We start from the raw sequence: 18,980 nt of genomic DNA on the forward strand, positions 1-18,980 counted from the left end.
ACACTCAGAACAAATGACGTGTGACATTGAGTGAGATAACAGACTGAGACGGAGAGTGGGGCGGACAGCTCTGAGACCAAACTGTCCTCCTGCAAGTCTGTTCGCCACCAAAGACAACAGCACAGCAAGTGTCATAATCATCTTCTTTTTTCGTTTATTCTTAGTATTTGTTTACACACGAAGTAAAGAAAAAAACCCAAAAACATTTCTTTAGAAAACATCTGTGTGAAGTGTTGTGCAAAAAGGGTAGAACACGAGGAACGTCACATTCCACCCAGGCCACAACAGCAGAAGTAAACAGAGAGGCAGTGCACATAGTGCAAGAGGTGCCAGTGTTATTAACAGTGGTGGTTTCTATAAGTGGGTTAACAGAGGTGTGTATGAAACCAGAATTCCTCTGGCACCTGTTTGCTATAATAACTCCAACACCGCTGGACGGAGCCTTCGCTAAGAGACTGGTGATATCGTTAGAGGCTCGTCTCACTAATGCACTAATGCCTCTCCCTCTCTCTGCTCCTCTCAGTAGCTTCGTTTTTACAATCACTGACATTATTCTGAAGGGGTGGAACATGAAAGTGCTGTTTCCTCTGTTGTTTTCTTCACAACATAACTCACACAAAGCTGTTTTTCTCACATACTGCAGCAGACTTGACCAGTTTCAACATCTTTATACAAAATGCCACATCTCTCCTACACGCTAGCACGCCATAGGCCCAGGGAAGTGATATCACCATCACTACCTACACGAAAAAAAAGGCGTCATTACAAGCGTCAGCTCATGACTGAATACAGGCTGACCGTCTGATACATGTTTTAGGCACTAAAACAAAGACGAGAGTCACTCAAACACCTCAAAGTTACAATAGAGAATATCTTTTTTGAACAGATTCACACGTGTGACTTGAGCACAGCACGTTGCAGCACAGTTTTAAGCAGATACATGGATACCTTACTCACAACAGACGGAGAAGCTCACAGCGACGACAGTAGATTGGTCTGTACAAACATAAATCGTGTCGTACTGTACATACATGCATCGAGGCATGTGAACACACAAATCCCCAGTGCACAATAATGGCAATATTAAAACGTCACTCCTCTGGTCTCACACACACACACACACACACAGAAAAAAAGTTAAGGACAATAAAAGCCTGTTGTTGTTGTTGTTGTGGTTCATGCTGCAGTCAGTGTTTAAAGTGGTACAGGTTAAATGTTTTAATACAATATGTAAATACTGTGAGACAGTGTAAGATGTGAGTATCATCAGACTGGAATGGAAACAATATTGTATTATTCATCTTTTTTTCACAATATTGTTTTTGAATTAGTTTGAGATGTTAGTAAATATTAGTGTAAATAGTATATAGTATGCATATATGTTTTATATTATGGATTTTGGGTTGGTGAGAAATTTAGAAGTCTTTTTTTTTGTATAATACATCAATCATTCTATACACTAAGAACATTCAGCCTCCGTGGGGTTAAAATAACATACACATGCAGTATTTACAAGTGTGTGCATGCGTGTGTGTGTGTGTGTGTTATTGAAGTGTATGTCTGTAGACATTTTTAATTATTGCAAAAATTGGTTTGTATTTCCTTCACAGAGCCAGGCTGAATAAGAGCGGTCTCTCTTATCAGTAGATCTTTCTGTTTCTGTATTTGTAACGTGACCTGAAAGTCTGATGCTGTAAATCCATCTAATTTGAGGCACCTTGTTTTTTTTTTTGTTTGCTTCACTTCCCATATCACATGTGTGTTGATATGCAGTAAGTATTGAATCTGACATCTAAACCTTCCTTGTGTGATGGCTTGTGTACAGTAAATGCTGAAATATCTCGCCTGATATTTAAGAGGCAACAGACAACAGTCGTGAAGCAGCAGCAAAGACGGAATTACTGCTGTACGTGTGTATTGGATGTGGAATATCATCAGTTATATCGTCATCGTCGTTCCTTTGTGCTGTAATTTGAAAACCCTGTCCCAGTGGTGAAAACAAGGCTTATTGTGGATGACTATAAATCAGGATGGTGTTGTTTTTTATCACCATTACACCATGTGTTTAGCTTTAACATCATAATGACAGGTTTAATACAAAAAGTTGGCTGTAAGTAACTTTACAAAATGTCTTTTCATCAGGAGCCCGTTGTACACGTCACCAATCATTTAGTTGAATTAACTCGCTTGTTTTACTGTGCTTTGTTTTAATTTAAAATGATTAAATACATCTTTGTTGTTTACAGTGCATCAAACCTGGAGAGTCTTTGTTTTTCATTGGACTGTGAAATAATGAGGTAGAGCCATGCAGTTTGTCTTGACAAAGCCGTATCTGCTGCACACCTCCGAAAAAACACAAACCAGTTTCTGCTACAAGTCTGTTGTGTTCACTGAACATCCACATGACCGACACACCATAATAAAGGCCTCACAGGAGTATTTTGGTGAATATTTCAAAGATATTAGCATTTTTCAGATTTGTAAGACTCTGCAGAACGACTCCCAGACAATTGTCAACAAAAGTAAAAGTTTCAGTGTCTGGTTTGAACTAAATAAGGAAGAAAGTGAATCGAAATTTAAGCCAGGAAGAGAAACAGGCCAAGGAAGGAATGACAGGATGATTTCAAACAACAAAACATATTCTAGCCACTGAAATTTCCAAATAAACATACAGTGTAGTATTATTGATCGGGACTTTGATCAGCCTGCAAACGTCTTTTATCTAATTCATCATCTAATTCTCCATAAATACTGGGCTTGGTAGGAGTAGGAAATGTACTTTACATGCATCGTTTTGCTCCATCATGGTTATATAACAATCACATTTCAGCTTCATATAAACTGCCGATAACAGAATGTGGTTTGTGTAATGAAAAGACGTCATCTTACTGTACATTTTAGTAGGATTTTAGTGACAACAGCTTAAAATGAGAAAGATTTGCTTGTTTTATCCAAACGTAAATTTTGTAAAATAGGAAAAGATGGTTAGTTAAGGTCAAATAAGGAGCTCTAAGCAGGTCCTTGCATTAATAAAATCTTGTAAACCTTTGTTGGTGAATTAGTATGTTAGAAAAAAGACCTTATGTGTGTTTAGTTGTAAACTCAGCAGAGGTTTCAAATTTGAAGTTTGGCAGTTTTACTGTGAAGGTAACAAAAAAAAAGAAAATCACCTGTGTTTAGCGATCAACAAGCTGCGTGTGTTGTGTGAAGTGTTTCTGAATAAGAAAAGTGTTAAATGTTAGCTATAGACAAGTAAGATCCCAGTGTTAAGGTAAAGTTGTTGTTCAGGCATTAGACATGTTAAACCAAAGTCCTCCCTCGCCCCACTCTCACTGGTTTCTGTGTTATTTGGTAGGGGATGTTCGATTGTCTACAGTGGTGGTAAATGGAAAAGATCTGCAGGGCTTTTGTTGTGTATTTGCAGGGGTGGTTCTCAGGTGGCGCTTGAACCCTCAGCCACAGTGTCGTCCTTGCTGCCCTCTATTACGGCGCCACCAGATTTCAGCTCCACTTCAGGGGTTTTAGGGACCTTTGGACCCAAGCCACCGATACTATCAGTGTGATCTGGGCTTGGTTTTGAATCTGGGCCCGGCTCAGGTGTACCGTTGGTGATGGGTTCTGGAGTGGTCGGTTTTGGGGTCTCAGGTGTGGGAGTTAGGGCACTCTTACTTTCAGGTGTTGGGGCTTTAGGAGAAGCTGCTTTAGGCTCTGGGCTTGGACTGGATGCAGGCTTTGGATCAGCTGGACTCAGACCAGCCTTGGGCTCAGAGCTCAGGGCTGGGCTGAGCTTGACTTCTTGATCGGGGGCATTTGATTTGACCTCCGCTGGTTGATCAGGGGTTTTCTTGGTCTCAGGTGTTGGGCTGGTTTTGGTTTCAGGTCCCTGACTGGGCTCCACAGCTGGTGGAGCACTTGGCTTGGACTCAGCAGCAGACAGAAGATTTGGGTTGGTTTCAGAAGCAACAGAGATGCTGACAGGCTCAGAGTCAGGGATTTGATCAGGGACATCAGTGTCAGTGTCCAGTGGGAGGGCGGTGTTAAAGCCAACACCGGAGTCACTGGTGTCTAAGTTACCAAGTCCAACCTCTTTAGAGGAAACCTCCAGACCCTGAGTTCAGACACACAAGCACGGTTTGTTAGAAATGCACCTTTGAACATGAAGCCAGCCCACTGTGCTTTACACACAACATAAAACCTGAAGGCAAGATACAGGAGACATACAAGACAATAAAAGGAACATAGAAATAAGATTTAAAGAGTCAAATAAACTGGAGGAAAGTAACAAGTTAAAACTGGATAAAACTGGGGGAAAAAGGTCATGGTGCAAGATATCAGTGAACAGAACCTAATTTATTCTCATAAAAGGCAGTGGCAAACAGAAAAGATTTCAGCCCCCATTTAAAAGAACAGAGTTGGAACAGACCTCAGGTTTTCTGGGAATTTGCTCCATTTATGTGATGCATCAAAAACAGATGTGTTTAGTTTTGATCTTGGAGAAAGAAAGTGGATCTGTCCCAGAAGACCCGAGATGCTTGGAGGGTTCATAACATGGCAGCAGATCAGGGATTTATTTTGACACAAAAGCATTTAAGGCTTCATAAACCAACAGTAATATTATATCTTTTTGTCACACAGGGAGCCACTGCAAAGATCTGAGACCTGGACTGATGTGATCCTCTCTCTTGATCTTATTGAGGACTCTAGCAGCAGCATTGTGAACAAGCTGCAGCCGTCTGAACGCAGAGAAATTGAAATATTATTAAAAGTCTCTCAAAGATGCTGTTTTGGGAAAGTATATATCTCATAATCTTACTTTAATATCCACCTCAGTGCTCTGAGACTTCTCTGTATTGTCAGCCTGGGAATGTTTGGATTCCTCGCTGAGTTTGGTAATGTTCTTCACCACCTGTGAAGATGCACACAGAAACCCAAAACAGTCACATCATTTTAATTAGGTGGGTTTCCTTAAACTACTACGCCTGTTTTCATGCACATTTTCAAAATTGTGCATAAGAAAACCTGAACGAATGGACATTTCAAAAATATCTTGAAATAGTGCATAAATGTTTTTATGCTTGAAGGAGGTGGAAAAGTTGATGTATTGATAAAAGGTTAATGCTAATATAAGTCAAATAAAAAGCAAATTTTGTGAATAAAAGATGGGAAATCATGTGATTCTACATTACACTGCACTGGTAAATTATTTTGGTCTGTATTTATACAGCACTTTTCTGGTCTCGATGACCACTCACAGCTGCTTTACACTGTAATTTTGTCAGTCACCCATTCACGCCCATCCACTCACACGTTCACACATTTTCTATCACACATCTTTCATACCCATGTACACGCTGTCGGCACAGCCATCAGGAGCAACGTGGGCTTAAAAAGTGTCTTGCCCAGGGACACAAGGGCATGAACCCACAACCTTCCATCGGAAAGACAACTCGCTCCTCCACAGAGCCACCGCCACCCGACGTAGAAATGTTGGATGAGAGGATGAATGTGTGGACTGATGAGGAAAACACAACATTCAACACACAAACAGCTTCCTCTGTTAGTTACTGGACTTTTTTCATCAACATCATCATCATCATCATCATCATCATCGGGGGTGTCAAACGTACAGCCCGCGGCCCAGAACTGGCCCACCAGAAGGTTCACTCCGGCTCGCAAGATGAGATTGCAAGATTTGTGTAAAGTACTGTTGTAAGAATGCTGCGGCCCCTTTAAGAGCCGGGCGAGTATGTGTGAAGAGAGAGAAGCTGGCGTTCAAGCAGAGTTAGCATTAGTCACTATGAAGTGGGCTAAATATTATGTGTTGTGTTCCAAGTCTGTTGAGAGAAGTAAACACTCAGACTCTTGCAGATCACCCGAGTGTCCGCCTGTTCGTCCCCTGTCTATCTGTAGAAGTAAGGGTGTTAACCTGGAGCAGCCACAGCTACAGTCCTGCAGGTAAAATCTGACCACAGTCCAGGAGCAGAGCAGGAAAGTTAACACTACACTGAAGATAATCAAGAACAATTATGCAGTAATACATACAGTAATTCCTTTTTTGTCCACTGGGGTTGTATTTTCATTAGCTCCCACTTCAGTTTCAGGAATATTACAGAGATGTGTAGTCAAATAATCTTGACGTGTTCTAATCATATGTGAAATACTAGCATTTATGTGCTAAATGTTTAGATCTGTAAGTTGCAATGCACATGTGTAAATGCTAAACTTAAGCATCACATGTTCAGGTTTTTCATCATGTTTTGTGAAAATATTAATTAAATGTAAAACAAAGGGCAAACATTGGAGTTCTTGTTGCTTATACGTTATTATACCATTATTTAACTCTTCCAGCCCACTTGAGATCAGACTGCTCTGTATGTGGCCTCTGAGTTTGACACCCCTGATCATCATCATTCACTCCTTCAGGTCTTTTCAGGTCTTTTCAAAAGCACATATTTTACAAGAATTTTGTAAAATATGTTCCCATTCAGAGAAAATACAGCACATGCGAGTGGACACCAGTGTAATTGACAGCTGATATTGTCATAAAGATGACTGTGGCACTGGCCAAATCACCATTCTGGAGGCTTACAAGTGGGAGTTCAGATTCTTATGGGTGACGTCACGACCGGTTGCCACTTGTCTGTACACAGTATTTGTCCTTCTCACCTGTCTGAACGCCTCTCCTTCATCTTCTTTGCCAGCATTTTGGGCAATCTTTTCCAGGGCGGCAGCCCTCTTTGACCTCTTCTTCACTTTGATCAGACATGACAGCAGACAAACCAACAGAAGGAAAACCAGTAGGCCCAGCAGGGCAATGATGGCCACATACAGTGGCTTCAGTTGGTAGGCTGCATGGAGGCATTGTGGGAAATGGGAAGAGAAGGACAGGAGTGGGAGTAAATAATTCAACTGACGTGATGAAATTCCACTAGAAACACAGCTGACAAAGAAAGGCATCATTCTCTCCTTTTTAGACACAAAGCAATTATGTTGGCTCCACTATGTTTAGAAACCGCCCCCACCCTTTAGCATCTATCCAAGAAATGAGTTGTTTTATTTCACCATTCCTCCCTTCCTTACGTTGTAATTCCAGGTTGATGCTGGACACAGTGAATCCCAGTATGTCAACAACTTTGAAGAGGCCTGCATCTGAGTCCTTGACCTGATCGAGAAAAACCAGTGAATCCTCCATGGTGAGACGCTCCTCGAGGCCCAGCTCCTCTTGAGCCTAGACGACAGATATAGGTACAAAAATATCTCAACATCAACGTGGAAAAACTTTATGAAGAAAAAAAAACCCCATCAATGACTGAACATAAACCTCACTCATAACCATTGACTAAAGTCTTTGACCCTAATGTAACATGACTCACACAACAATACAAAAGTGGGTCATCGTGAGTTGAAAGCTGCTAATGGACATTAGCAGCTTTCATCGGCCACAAAACAGGTCTGTCCATCAGGAACTGTACTTAAGAAAGCTGTAATTATTTAACAGGTTACAGTTTAAAATGTTTTATGTTTACTGGTAAGAGGCACCAATGTGTTTCTTTGATTTTTTATGAGAAATGCAGCCATGTACATTAAACATCTGTGCAGAGATACAAAATATAGATTTATATACTATAAAACAAAGAATCATAGACTATAATCTAAAGAATCATATCCTATAATTTAAAGAATCATAGACTATAATCTAAAGAATCATATACTATAATCTAAAGAATCATAATCAATAATCTAAAGAATCATATACTATAAAATAAAGAATCATATACTATAAAATAAAGAATCATAGACTATAATCTAAAGAATAATATACTATAATCTTAAGAATCATAATCTATAATCTAAAGAATCATAATCTATAATCTAAAGAATCATATACTATAAAATAAAGAATCATATACTATAAAATAAAGAATCATATACTATAATCTAAAGAATAATATACTATAATCTAAAGAATCATAATCTATAATCTAAAGAATCATATACTATAAAATAAAGAATCATATACTATAAAATAAAGATTTATAACAACAGTAGGAATAAAGAGAAACAAGAGGCTTCTGTTACACTTGTGAATTCTCCTTTGTTGAGCAGAAGTCTGGGTGTGGGGTCGTAATCAGGGCTGTAGTAAAGACGGACCAAGGAGCTGTTGAGGATCAGCTTGATCGTCAGCCTTTCACCATACGGCAGGATCTCAAAGAGTTGGTGCTCTGAGACACAGAGGGACAGCAGGGAAGGACATACAGAGAGTAAATACATCACAGCTCTGCTTGAAGGCCCATAGATCACTGAAAGTGCATTAGTCTACAAGAGCCCATTAACATTTGGGTCTTTAAAAAGCCATTATTGCAGACAAGAAGCGGATGACAAACGGAGGGAAAACAACAACATCCTGACAGAAGGTGCTGGCAATTGAATACGAGTCAAGCTTGGGAGAAGAAAACGTCCGTCTGTCCTCTCACCCTTGACGTTGAGACACACTTTCCTCTGGATCGCACCTTCGGCATCCCTGACAGTGTAGCTGCCCTCATCTGCACCAGTGACGGCACTAAGCCTGATGTGACGCTCGTTGACGCTGATACGACCCTGGTAGCCGTCCCTGGACATCCCCGTGCTAGTCAGCAGCACCAGAGCTGGTCTGTGGGGGGGGGGAGACAGGCTCTTTCAGTGTTTCACATCATTGTGGGGAAATGTCATAAATGAGTATTAAGGGGGAATGTACCTCGACGTCTGGTTGGCCTCCACAGCACTGGGCCTGTACTCCAGGGTGATGGGAGGAATCACTCCCAACAGTGGGATATGGAAGTTGTTTCCATATCTAATGATCTGCTCATTGGAGCAATCTGGAAGATAAACACAAGGTTATTTACAGTTACACTGTAGACATTTAAAAGGAAAATAAAGGATCTTTACTGTCATTATACAACCAAAACCACGAGGTCCGATGGACGGTTGATCGGACCACAATGGACCAACCTGAACAAATGTGTCAAACGTTTCAAATGTTTTGAAAGGTCCAGTGTGTAAGAATGACTGACTTCAATAGTGAGACTGCAGATTATAACCAACACTCCATCGTTCAGCCCATTCTTTCCAAGCACCATGGAACTACGGTGGCCTTCGCGAACCACAAATATGGAAACCTTGTTTCTAAACCACTCTTGGTGGTTTCATCCATCTCCTATATCGGTGAAGCAATTCTTCTTTGTTTGTGTAGTGACCTTATGTTTCATAGCAGTAGAAAGTGCATGTCAAAGTTTTTTTTTGTGCTGAATGAAATGAGAAACCCCTTCAAGAATATGATATGTCATAACGCAACATCGTTTTACTGAAGATTGAACATGACATCTTTGAAAGCTGTTATTATACTGCTGTTGTGGGCATTAGACATTATTAAACGCTTTAATAATAGTAGACACATTTACGTATGTAAAAGAGACTGTAAAAAGGTTTAATTATGGTTAGCTTAGCTACACAACATGCTAACCAATGTCAGTTTCATTACAGTAATATAAATCTTCTTGGATTTGGGTAATCTTGGGAAAAATCTCCATATTTTTTTTTTTTTTTTTTTTTATCTTCGTTTTACCAGGAAGTCCCCTTGAGATTAAATCTTTTTTTTGAGGGAGCAAAACGCATAATAAAAACATACATACACTTAAGACATAGTCATAAATCATTTAAAGTCCAGTTTAAGAATATTATTACACTCTTCTGTATAACAGTCTGTCAGTAGAATTTTGAATTTGCAAAGGGAAATAAAATGTCAGAAGGTGTAGTGAATTTTGTAGATTGTTCCTAAACAAAATTGCAGCATAGGAAAAAGCAGTTTTAACAAGTGCTGAGTGAATTTTGGGAACTCTGAAGAGGAGCTGGTGTGATGAGCAGGAGTAGCTGCCCTGGCGGGGGACGGGAGGTGACACAGATGCTGGGGTAGTTTCACCAACATGGCCTTGTAATAAATAAATGTACTGTAAGCCAGTGTTGCTGCCTTCGTCACCTTAGTGAACGCCACAAGAGCAGAGCATTCAAGTTAAAGTTAAGCACAGCGGTGGGTTCTGAAGAGTTTGTGTTTAAAGTTTGTTAGCTCTTACACTTCAGCCTAGTCCTCAACCAGAATCAACACACACAAGCCTTCATGTGATCACACAAAATGGAGGAGAAGGGCTAAGTGGTAGTGCAAGGGCTGAAATGGAATTCATAGCTTTCAGTCATAGCACTCTAAAAACCAAAACAATACGGCGGCCCACATTGGGAACACTGCTCAGCCAGAGTCTGCACTTAATTTAAATGTTGCTTCCCTTCAAAATAACAAACATTTATGTCACTTGACAGCAGCAGAGGAATCGATGTTTCACTAAAAACTTCACGTTTGCGACCCTTTTACTGCTCCCACATTTCAAGCACAGAAAGCAGCGAACTCTGATCATGTCTGTTTTTCTCTCCTCTGCATATTATCTGCATGTATCACAGGATGCCAGCAAAGCATCGGAAAACAGGCTGTGACTGTGGGGTGCCTGTCTTGCATAACAAAGGCAGACTGGAGGGCAAACATGGAATCTGTAAAAGACAGTACATGCACAAAATGTCACTCATTTAGGAGCAAGCTTTGATGCGCTTCAGGCGAAGAAAGAAAACAAGATGAGGGCAGTGGGAACGTGGTGGCAGAAGAAAATAATGTGGAACAAAATGCAGAGAAACAAACGAGCAATGATCCAAAAATATCAGGCCAGCCGGAATGAAAGGGTAGAAACAAACCAAACGGGGGGGAAGACAGTAAAGACTAGATGAAGACAGGAAAACAACAGGGAGAGAAGGAGAAAGGAGCGGGTTGGCAGTTAAAGAGCTGCATAATTACTGCCTGGCAGCTCTGCCATGCCCTCACACTCTGAGCACACACACACACACACACACACACGTTCATACACTGCACTTCTTCCATATGGCACATTTTCACCTATTGCAACACTGAAGTCCACATGTGTGTAAGCATGTGTGTGTGTGTGTGTGTTGAATCTCTTCAGAGTTAATCATCAGAGAGCACGGAGACATCACAGCAGTGAGTTGTAGCACTCAGACAAACAGGACTATGTGTCGGATAACACGAGGCATGAGTCAGGCAGAGGAAATGACACGACACTGATTCTGACTCCAGATCAGATACAAGAAGCTTATTCTTTTCCATCGTGTGGATGTAACGTTAATGGCATCCTGTGGCAAAGGTGTTCCATTCCTAACGGCAAAATGTCTACCATTGGAAGTATGTTTCTTTACTTTACTTTTGTGTTTTAGCCTGAAGCTCGGACAAAACAAGGACAGTTTGAAAAAAAAAAAAAAGAAAAAACATATAAATAACCATATATTATATGGTTTGCCCTGCAGTGAAAATGCATTGTGGTTATATAAATGGATAAAAACACCAGATTTATTGTTTAAGATGTGTTAAAACTGCTGCTAAAATGAATTTAAATTGCAGGAATTTGGAGTTTTCAGTAGATTTTTAACCTTGTGTTAGAATGCGATGCATCAGACAAGGCACTTCATTTCATTTTCTCAATGTGTCAACACGTACCTCGGACTATAAGCGTGATGCTCCTGATCTCCTCAGGCTTCTCCGGATTCTTCACCGTGTACACGCCCTCATCTTCCTCACCCACAGCCTCTATGATGAGGTGACTGTGGTGGTGATTGAGTTTGGTCCGACTGTGGACCACAGCACCGCCCCGCATCAGGACCATTTCAGCCGCCCGTGGAGCGGACCTGTTCTTAAACATGACCTCGGCCCTGAGTGAAGGTAGCATGATGTGAAAGTCCTCCCCGTGGAACAAGGTCCGGAAATCCTCATCAACTGGAGGACACGGTGGACACAGAAGGTGGACACAGAAGGAGGACAAAAGCATGAGACATTAGACTAGAAAGAGAACCCACAATTTAGCATTTATGAGTGAAGGCACACACTTCTTACCTGTCACGGGGGCAGACAGAACTGTGAACAAAGATAAAAGAACATGAATCAATAATACTTGGTCTCGTCAGTTAAACTGAAATTCTAATTTCTTCTCTTACAAAATGAAAGAATTATTGACATCTCATGGTGAGACTGCAGATGGCACTCTTGGTTAATGCATTGATGTTGTTTTTTTCCTCATTGTGTAAATAAGCTTCCAATTAAAGTGAAACACAAGTGTGTTAGAGTTGATATGAAAACATGGAGGCACAAGATGTCAGACCCTTGATTTGTACTTATAAAAGGCTCAAAATCCACTCTTATTTGAAAGTGATCTTACAATATACTTATGTGTAGTATAATATATTTATATTATCTTATCATTTATATTATCGTTATTAAAGATGAGGCAGAGTGTGGTTCTGTCATTGATTTCCTCCTTGTGTGTGAACTGTTGAGTTTCTCTTCTCTATAATATTGTAAAGGCTGCCCTGAGATAATGTATGTTGTGATTTGCCACTATATTGAATTTCTGCCCATAAACTCTCACTAAATGTTACACACTGGACCCTTAAACGCTGTAACAGTTAATAAAAAAAGAGATTTGAATAAATAAATAATACAGTTGTAACATGACCAGATGATTACCAAAACACAGACACAAGATGCAATTTCAATCATTCCAGATCAATACGAGATGATTTTTCTCTACATACCTGCAGTGACCAGGAGGCTGAGTGTGATCACACTGACGGTCACCATCCTGGCAGATTCTTTTGAGTCTAGAAAGAAAAAAAACAAAACGTGTTAGAGATTTGTACTGTACAAAATCAACATTGATTTTTTTTTTTGCCTTTATATTCATACACATTGATTCATATATCAACAGTATCTATGGATTTTAGTTTGAGTAATGGCTGAAAAGCAATCATTAAGATTATTCCCCCAAAAGCTACATGGACTGTTCCAGATGTCAAAGCAGATAAAATGTGACAGGGATGCCCTACTGCATGTGCACATATATATTATCAGAGGTAAAATAAGTTAGATTGATGATTCAACAATTACACAAATATACGTATACAACATCATTTCCACTTTGCTTCTTTAAGATAACATCTGACACGATCCATATATACACACACATTACATACTGTATATATATACACACACGTATATGTATATATATATATATATATATATATATATATATATATATATATATATAATGACTTCAGGAAACAGGAAACGTCCAGAATGAGAAAAGGAACTGGACAAAGAAACATCATTTCCACAAGTGAGGTTTTCTGAGAAGGATCTTGATTAATTGCAGCTCTGGGGAAATATTGATGATGTGAACAGCTTTCTTCTGTGCTGAGACATCAGAGGAGGGCGAAGCAAAGGCAACAACTTTCCTGTTTATTTTAAAAGCCCAGGAGGGGAGGAACACCTGCAGTGCTCATCGTCAGGTGGAGTCAAGGTTATACAGCACATGTATGCCAGAGAAGGATCTAAAATGAAAGTGTGCATGTCAAGTTTGTGACAGTTAAAAAGTGTTCTCTGATTTTGCCTGTGTGGATTTCACACATCAAGTATATCACATCTTTATAGACAAAACCACTAGTGGTGTTATTATAGCTTAAATGCAATACATGTCATTTTTGCCACTAAGATCTGAGTCTCAAAGCAATAACAAAAAAACTAACTTGATGACGATGGACGGTGAGATGGGAAAGCTACAGTTCACTTGCTGATTAAGTGAATGATCCTCAGTTTTTTTCCCTAAAGTCACTTTGTATTCAAGATTTTTTCATGTTGTATACGCCACACAATGATCAGCATTTTCTAAAAAGTGACAACAACAGGCAAAGCAAGATTCACCTCACTACAGCTGTACAATCTCATCTCTGCTGAACAGCAGTCAGTGGGCGTGTTCCCACCGGCTCGAGTCGCCTCACGTCGGCACGGCACGGTTAAGTTGTGTTTCCACTAGCATAGTACCTGGTACCAGGTGCTTTTTTTAATAACTGCTCTGACGAGGTTCCAAGTGAGCTGAACAGGTTCTATGCATGACGTCGTCAGACTGTCGGTCACTGATTGGGACAGGAAGAGACGTCCGACACAAAAACAACATGCATTTTCCTCCAAAAATGACCAGGGAAATGTCTAAAATCTCAATATTTAACAGAGCAGTCTGGTGTAATAAGTGACAGCACTGCTGATCACGAGCGGCATCAAAAACCTGCCGCTGTATTTCAGTGTCAGACAGAGTCTGTGCTCCGGACAAATAGTTTTAATGAACTGATTCTAATGATTCAGTTACACTGAAAACAACTGCTTTACAAGTCACTAGTCACTTGTTTGTGTCACTGCAGTTTTATGCAGCTGTGCAGTGATGACTCCACCCACGGTGAGTAGGTATTATTTTTGTTGTGGAAAACCAACCTAAACCGTGCCGTGCCGTGCCATGGCGAGGCGAGCTGGGACCATAGTGGAAAAGGCCAAATGGCTTTTTCTTTCTAACACAATACATACTGTACCCTTTTCAATAGACAAGCACTTTTGTCCCCATTTCCAATTGGGGGTTTTTCCAACAAGGCTTTTATTGTGAAATATTTGAAAGAGCAGCAGATGTGTGGCTTCATACTGAAGAGTCTCCGCATTTTATTGAACACAGATGAGCATTTAAAAGTTTATTCACTGGCAAAGACGGAGAAAAACACAGCAGCGGCTCCAAAAGCATATATTTATAGGTGAACGAAATTAATGAAACAGTCAGTCTATGTTGGCTGAGATTGGCACAGCACCCCCCTCACCCCTCAAGTAGAGGATAAAGTGGAAGAAAATGGATGGATGGATGTATTTAAAGAGAGTTGGAATCATTTTGGAGCATGCAAGTACTATTAATCTTGTCATTTTAGAATAGTGTAATGCAGAAATGTTGCCGATATGAGCTCAATTTACAATCAGACCAGAGTTATGATCAATCTTAGTGTTTAAAATGTCCTAACAGCAGCCATTCCCATCTTTGTAAGGTCCTTCCCCTTTAACGGTGTGTGCTTGTTTTCCAGGACCACCAGCATCTGAATGAGGATTGGGCATATAGGATCGTCTATTGATTATATGCCCGAGTTTAAAAACACAGAATAATTCATGTCTCACGACCCAACATAAACAGTGGTGATGTGAGTAAAGACCTGGCTGAGCTTCATCCAGTAAATGTCCTGCAGCGAGCACATCTTTAACTGCAGATCCTGTGAAGGGCTTCGTTTTTTTGAGAGGGATCGTGATTAATCTGAACTCTGAGGGGACGATGTTCTGATGATCTGAATGGTTTCTGCAACACTGAGGTTACACATCTAGAGTTTGTGCAAAAAGAGACTTGCTGCAGTTTTCATTTACAGAGCCAAGGAGGGGTACGGGGGAGGGAACACCTGCAGTGTTCGCAGTCACACTTTGCAGCAAGCTCATAAAGACACAGTGAAGATTAAAGAGTCTTATTGTAACACAGCAGTTAGTTCACGTTCCTGCTGGAGCTGATGCAGCATTGAGGCATCTCCTCCTCACTGTGTCTGCAAGTCTGTGTTATATATACACATATACACACACACACACACACACACACACACGACAGCACAGAGCGGCTCATTCTTTCCAATTGTCGAGAGAACAAACACAATTTCACATCATCACTTCATAGTTATTATCATCCGTCTGCCACATCTGGGCAGGAAGGCCTAAAAGCCCGCTGATTTTATTTGATCTGAAACTAAATATGGAACCAAACTGCATCACACAGAGCAGCATCTCTTGGCAAACACGCTTTCAGTGACCTTTGCAGCAGTCATCTGTATAACTCGCATTACACAGTAATTTTATTACTGTACTTTGTTTCGGGAATTCTGTTAAAGGCCACTGCATACAAACACACACACAAAAGAGTGATGACCCATGTAAGTGTCATTTCATTATCAGCAATCCAAAATGTAGGACTGGTTGGCTCTGGTGAAAGAAACATTCAGAAACATGAACTGGGTCCATCTGTTTGTCCCAGCACATGACCTCACTGTACAGTCACCACAGACAACCTGCTGTGTCTGTGCAGGACGTGACAACAAAAAGTCCTCCCTTCTCTTGTACTATTTTGTAATGTGTAATTGAGAACACAAACAAGCAAACGCATGCATTAAGCTATATTCTAAGCATATTCAGACACTGTGCTTTGGGCTGTGAACAATGTGCCCAGACATAAACGCCATCTGTTATCCTTGCCCGACTTTTCTCCCTTCACTCAGCTTCTCTCTCAGTCCTCACATGACTCTGCACTCTGTCACTGCTGCCTTTCATTTACTCCTGATTTCTCACTTCTGTCACAGTTTTCACATCAAGTGTTACTTTCTGCCACAATCACAACTCCATCTTCCGCCGCAGCCTTTACTTAAAACACATACACAAGCTGGTTTTTGTGTGGACATAATGCATTCCCCGGGCTCTAACCTTGACCATCGCAGCTAAATGCCTAACCCTAGAACCAGTACTTTATCTTCGAAAAGCCCATTAAAGTTGTATGAACCTCACAAGGTCAACATGTCCTCACAAACATAGGTTTGTCTGTGTCCACACAGATTATTTAGGAACCACTAACACACACTCCTCCTCTCAACCCTGAACCTGCTCCATATCTCGGGGCATCTCTCTCATTTCCCCCTTTTCTTAGCACTTCTCTTTGGATTGACTCCGTCTCTCTCTTTCTCTTTTTTTTATCATCATGTCTCTTTCATCCTCTCCTCCTCCTTGTCTTATATAATCCAAGCCTGTGCATCCCACTCTGAAATCAAAGCCCGTGCCTGTGTCAGTTCAAACTCCAAACTCCGTGCTCATTGGAGGGACAGACAGGTCTTTGTCGAGTGGATTTAAAGAGGCGGAAATGCCTTCAATGACTGCAGATGTGGTGACCTGACAAAGCTACCTCTGTGTCTCTACCATCATCATTTATTTCTCTTTCATCTTCACTTTGCCCCCCTTTTTGCACATGCAGTGAGGAGAAATAACATGACACGAGGATGAAGCCAACACTTGATGTTGAGGAGGCTTATAAAAGTGAGCTCAAACACACATTTATACACACACACACACACACACACACACACTGTACCCTTTGCTCACAGCAGTTGACATCTATAAATCATGAGGCTTAAAATAGGGAAAAGGGGAATCTCTGCACAGAGAGACTCACATGTGAAAGCAGCTGGATTTATTTTAAATATGATATTTCCCTTTTGTAATATTTTGGTGCGTTTAAAATTCAAAAACTTCCCATTTTCCTCTCTGATGATCCCAGTATGAGTCTCCACAACATCACTTTAACTCATCTCATGCTGCACAAGACTCAAACAACCAGAATATACAGTATAACAAATGATCAGTCAGATATATCCTGCAGCAGCAGGTTTTCCTCAGTCCCCTCAACACAGACTGTAAGTGTACAATGTGAAGCATGGGCACAGCAACAGAACAGTTAAATAGGTGCAGTATTGTACTGAACTCAAATGTACAAGATCTCATTTCAGAACACATGGATATAGGATTTATTGTCTTATAGAAAAATAAACAAGTTATGCAATTATATTCTTGGTTTGTCTCTTTATCTGCTTAAAATCAAATACTCTATGTAGACAGTGATTCAAAATGGACATGAAAGTGAAAATGTAGATATAAAAATGACCTGAATTAACTGAAAACATTGAAAGAATAAAACAGAGAACTGGTTTTAAAGTATCGTCTGATGGGTGTATTGCTTGCTAGGAAAAAAAAGGGGCGAAAATCATGTTAAAGACTAAAAACATGGATTAGGTGGATAATGTAAAGACAGACGGTGGATCAGCGGATTGATTTTTACAGTTTCGGGCCAGGACACTGCAGGCAGAGGTGACACAGGCAGAGAGCCTTAAGGCTGAACAACACTCTGAGATAATGGATGCTATTAAGGCTTTTAAGTCAAGACAACATACAGATACAGCATAAAGCCTATCAGGCAATGTCAATTCCCTTAAAGTAGCCTATATATGGAAAATGAGATCAGATAAATGCAGTAAAGTGTCTCTAATATGTAATGAAAACGCATAAATTCAACATTTCGTTCATGCACATTACTCGCATGCTGTAAAACACAAGTATGATATGTTATTTCTTACCACCTGAGTCCCTCTATGAGGCTGGAAAATAAGTCAAATGCGCCTAAAATATCAAATGAAGGTGATTCATCTCCACCAGCAAAAGCGTTATAACCTCACGTTCTATCCTCCGCGACAGTGGAATGACGTGTAGCAGGTGATGAATAAATAAAAGCTCGCAGCTTTAATGAAGTGCCATCATCAGTCACCGCCGGGCCGGGACAGCAGAGAAGCGCATCCACCAAAAAACTGCAGAATTTAACCCGTCACGCACTGCTCTGCGTTTAACACGCGCACATGATGCAGCACATACATGTAAGTGAGGTAAAAACACACACACACACACACGGCTCAGCAGGTCACCTACCTCTCAGATGCAGACGCTGCAGCTGCGGAGATTCCTTCACAGGTGAAAATGTGCGTGGATGTTGCGTGTTTTCTGCCTCGCCGTCTCCCTCCTCTCCAACCTCTCCCCCCTGAAGAGCTGCACTTCACGACTCGGGCTCAACATTTGGAGGATGATCAAAATATGTCGGGCTGTGCTGCTCGCGCTCGGAGACACTCGACTAATGTCGGGAAACACCGGCCAACCCCCCGAAAGTCAAGTCAGGCAGTGAGTGAGTGAGTGAGTGGGTCCACGGAGGAGAAGAGGGATGCTGCTGCTGCTGCAACACACACACACACACACACACACAGATAGAGAGCATCCACTTATGAATCAAAGCTCAGACAGTAAAATCATGGTGTGTTCACATCAGATGTTTCTATACACATGGATTGTATTTCCCTTAACTAAATCTGTATTATTGGTAATTTAGCTTGAGGTAAAAATAATGGGTTTTGTCAAT

The 18,980-nt window shown here is 40.7% G+C and overlaps 1 protein-coding gene across 3 annotated transcripts; it reads right to left on the bottom strand.

Moving 5' to 3' along the window:
• Positions 1-131: 131 nt before the first annotated feature.
• Positions 132-18,741, bottom strand: si:dkeyp-77h1.4. 3 transcript variants are annotated; one of them, XM_044034450.1, is made up of 11 exons: positions 18,500-18,741; positions 12,676-12,741; positions 11,978-11,998; positions 11,585-11,860; positions 8,735-8,855; positions 8,475-8,650; positions 8,080-8,222; positions 7,081-7,228; positions 6,667-6,848; positions 4,814-4,906; positions 132-4,108 (listed from the first exon to the last, which is right to left on the bottom strand). In XM_044034450.1, the coding sequence occupies exons 2-11, from the start codon at positions 12,719-12,721 to the stop codon at positions 3,434-3,436; spliced, it is 1,881 nt and encodes a 626-aa protein (XP_043890385.1). In that variant the 5' UTR covers positions 12,722-12,741; positions 18,500-18,741; the 3' UTR covers positions 132-3,433. The 3 variants fall into 3 exon arrangements, with proteins under 3 accessions (XP_043890385.1, XP_043890386.1, XP_043890387.1); XM_044034451.1 differs by lacking the exon at positions 18,500-18,741 and adding an exon at positions 18,154-18,345; XM_044034452.1 differs by lacking the exon at positions 4,814-4,906.
• Positions 18,742-18,980: the final 239 nt, after the last annotated feature.

This window comes from Solea senegalensis, linkage group LG9, assembly GCF_019176455.1.
Source record: "Solea senegalensis isolate Sse05_10M linkage group LG9, IFAPA_SoseM_1, whole genome shotgun sequence".
NCBI lineage: Eukaryota > Metazoa > Chordata > Actinopteri > Pleuronectiformes > Soleidae > Solea > Solea senegalensis.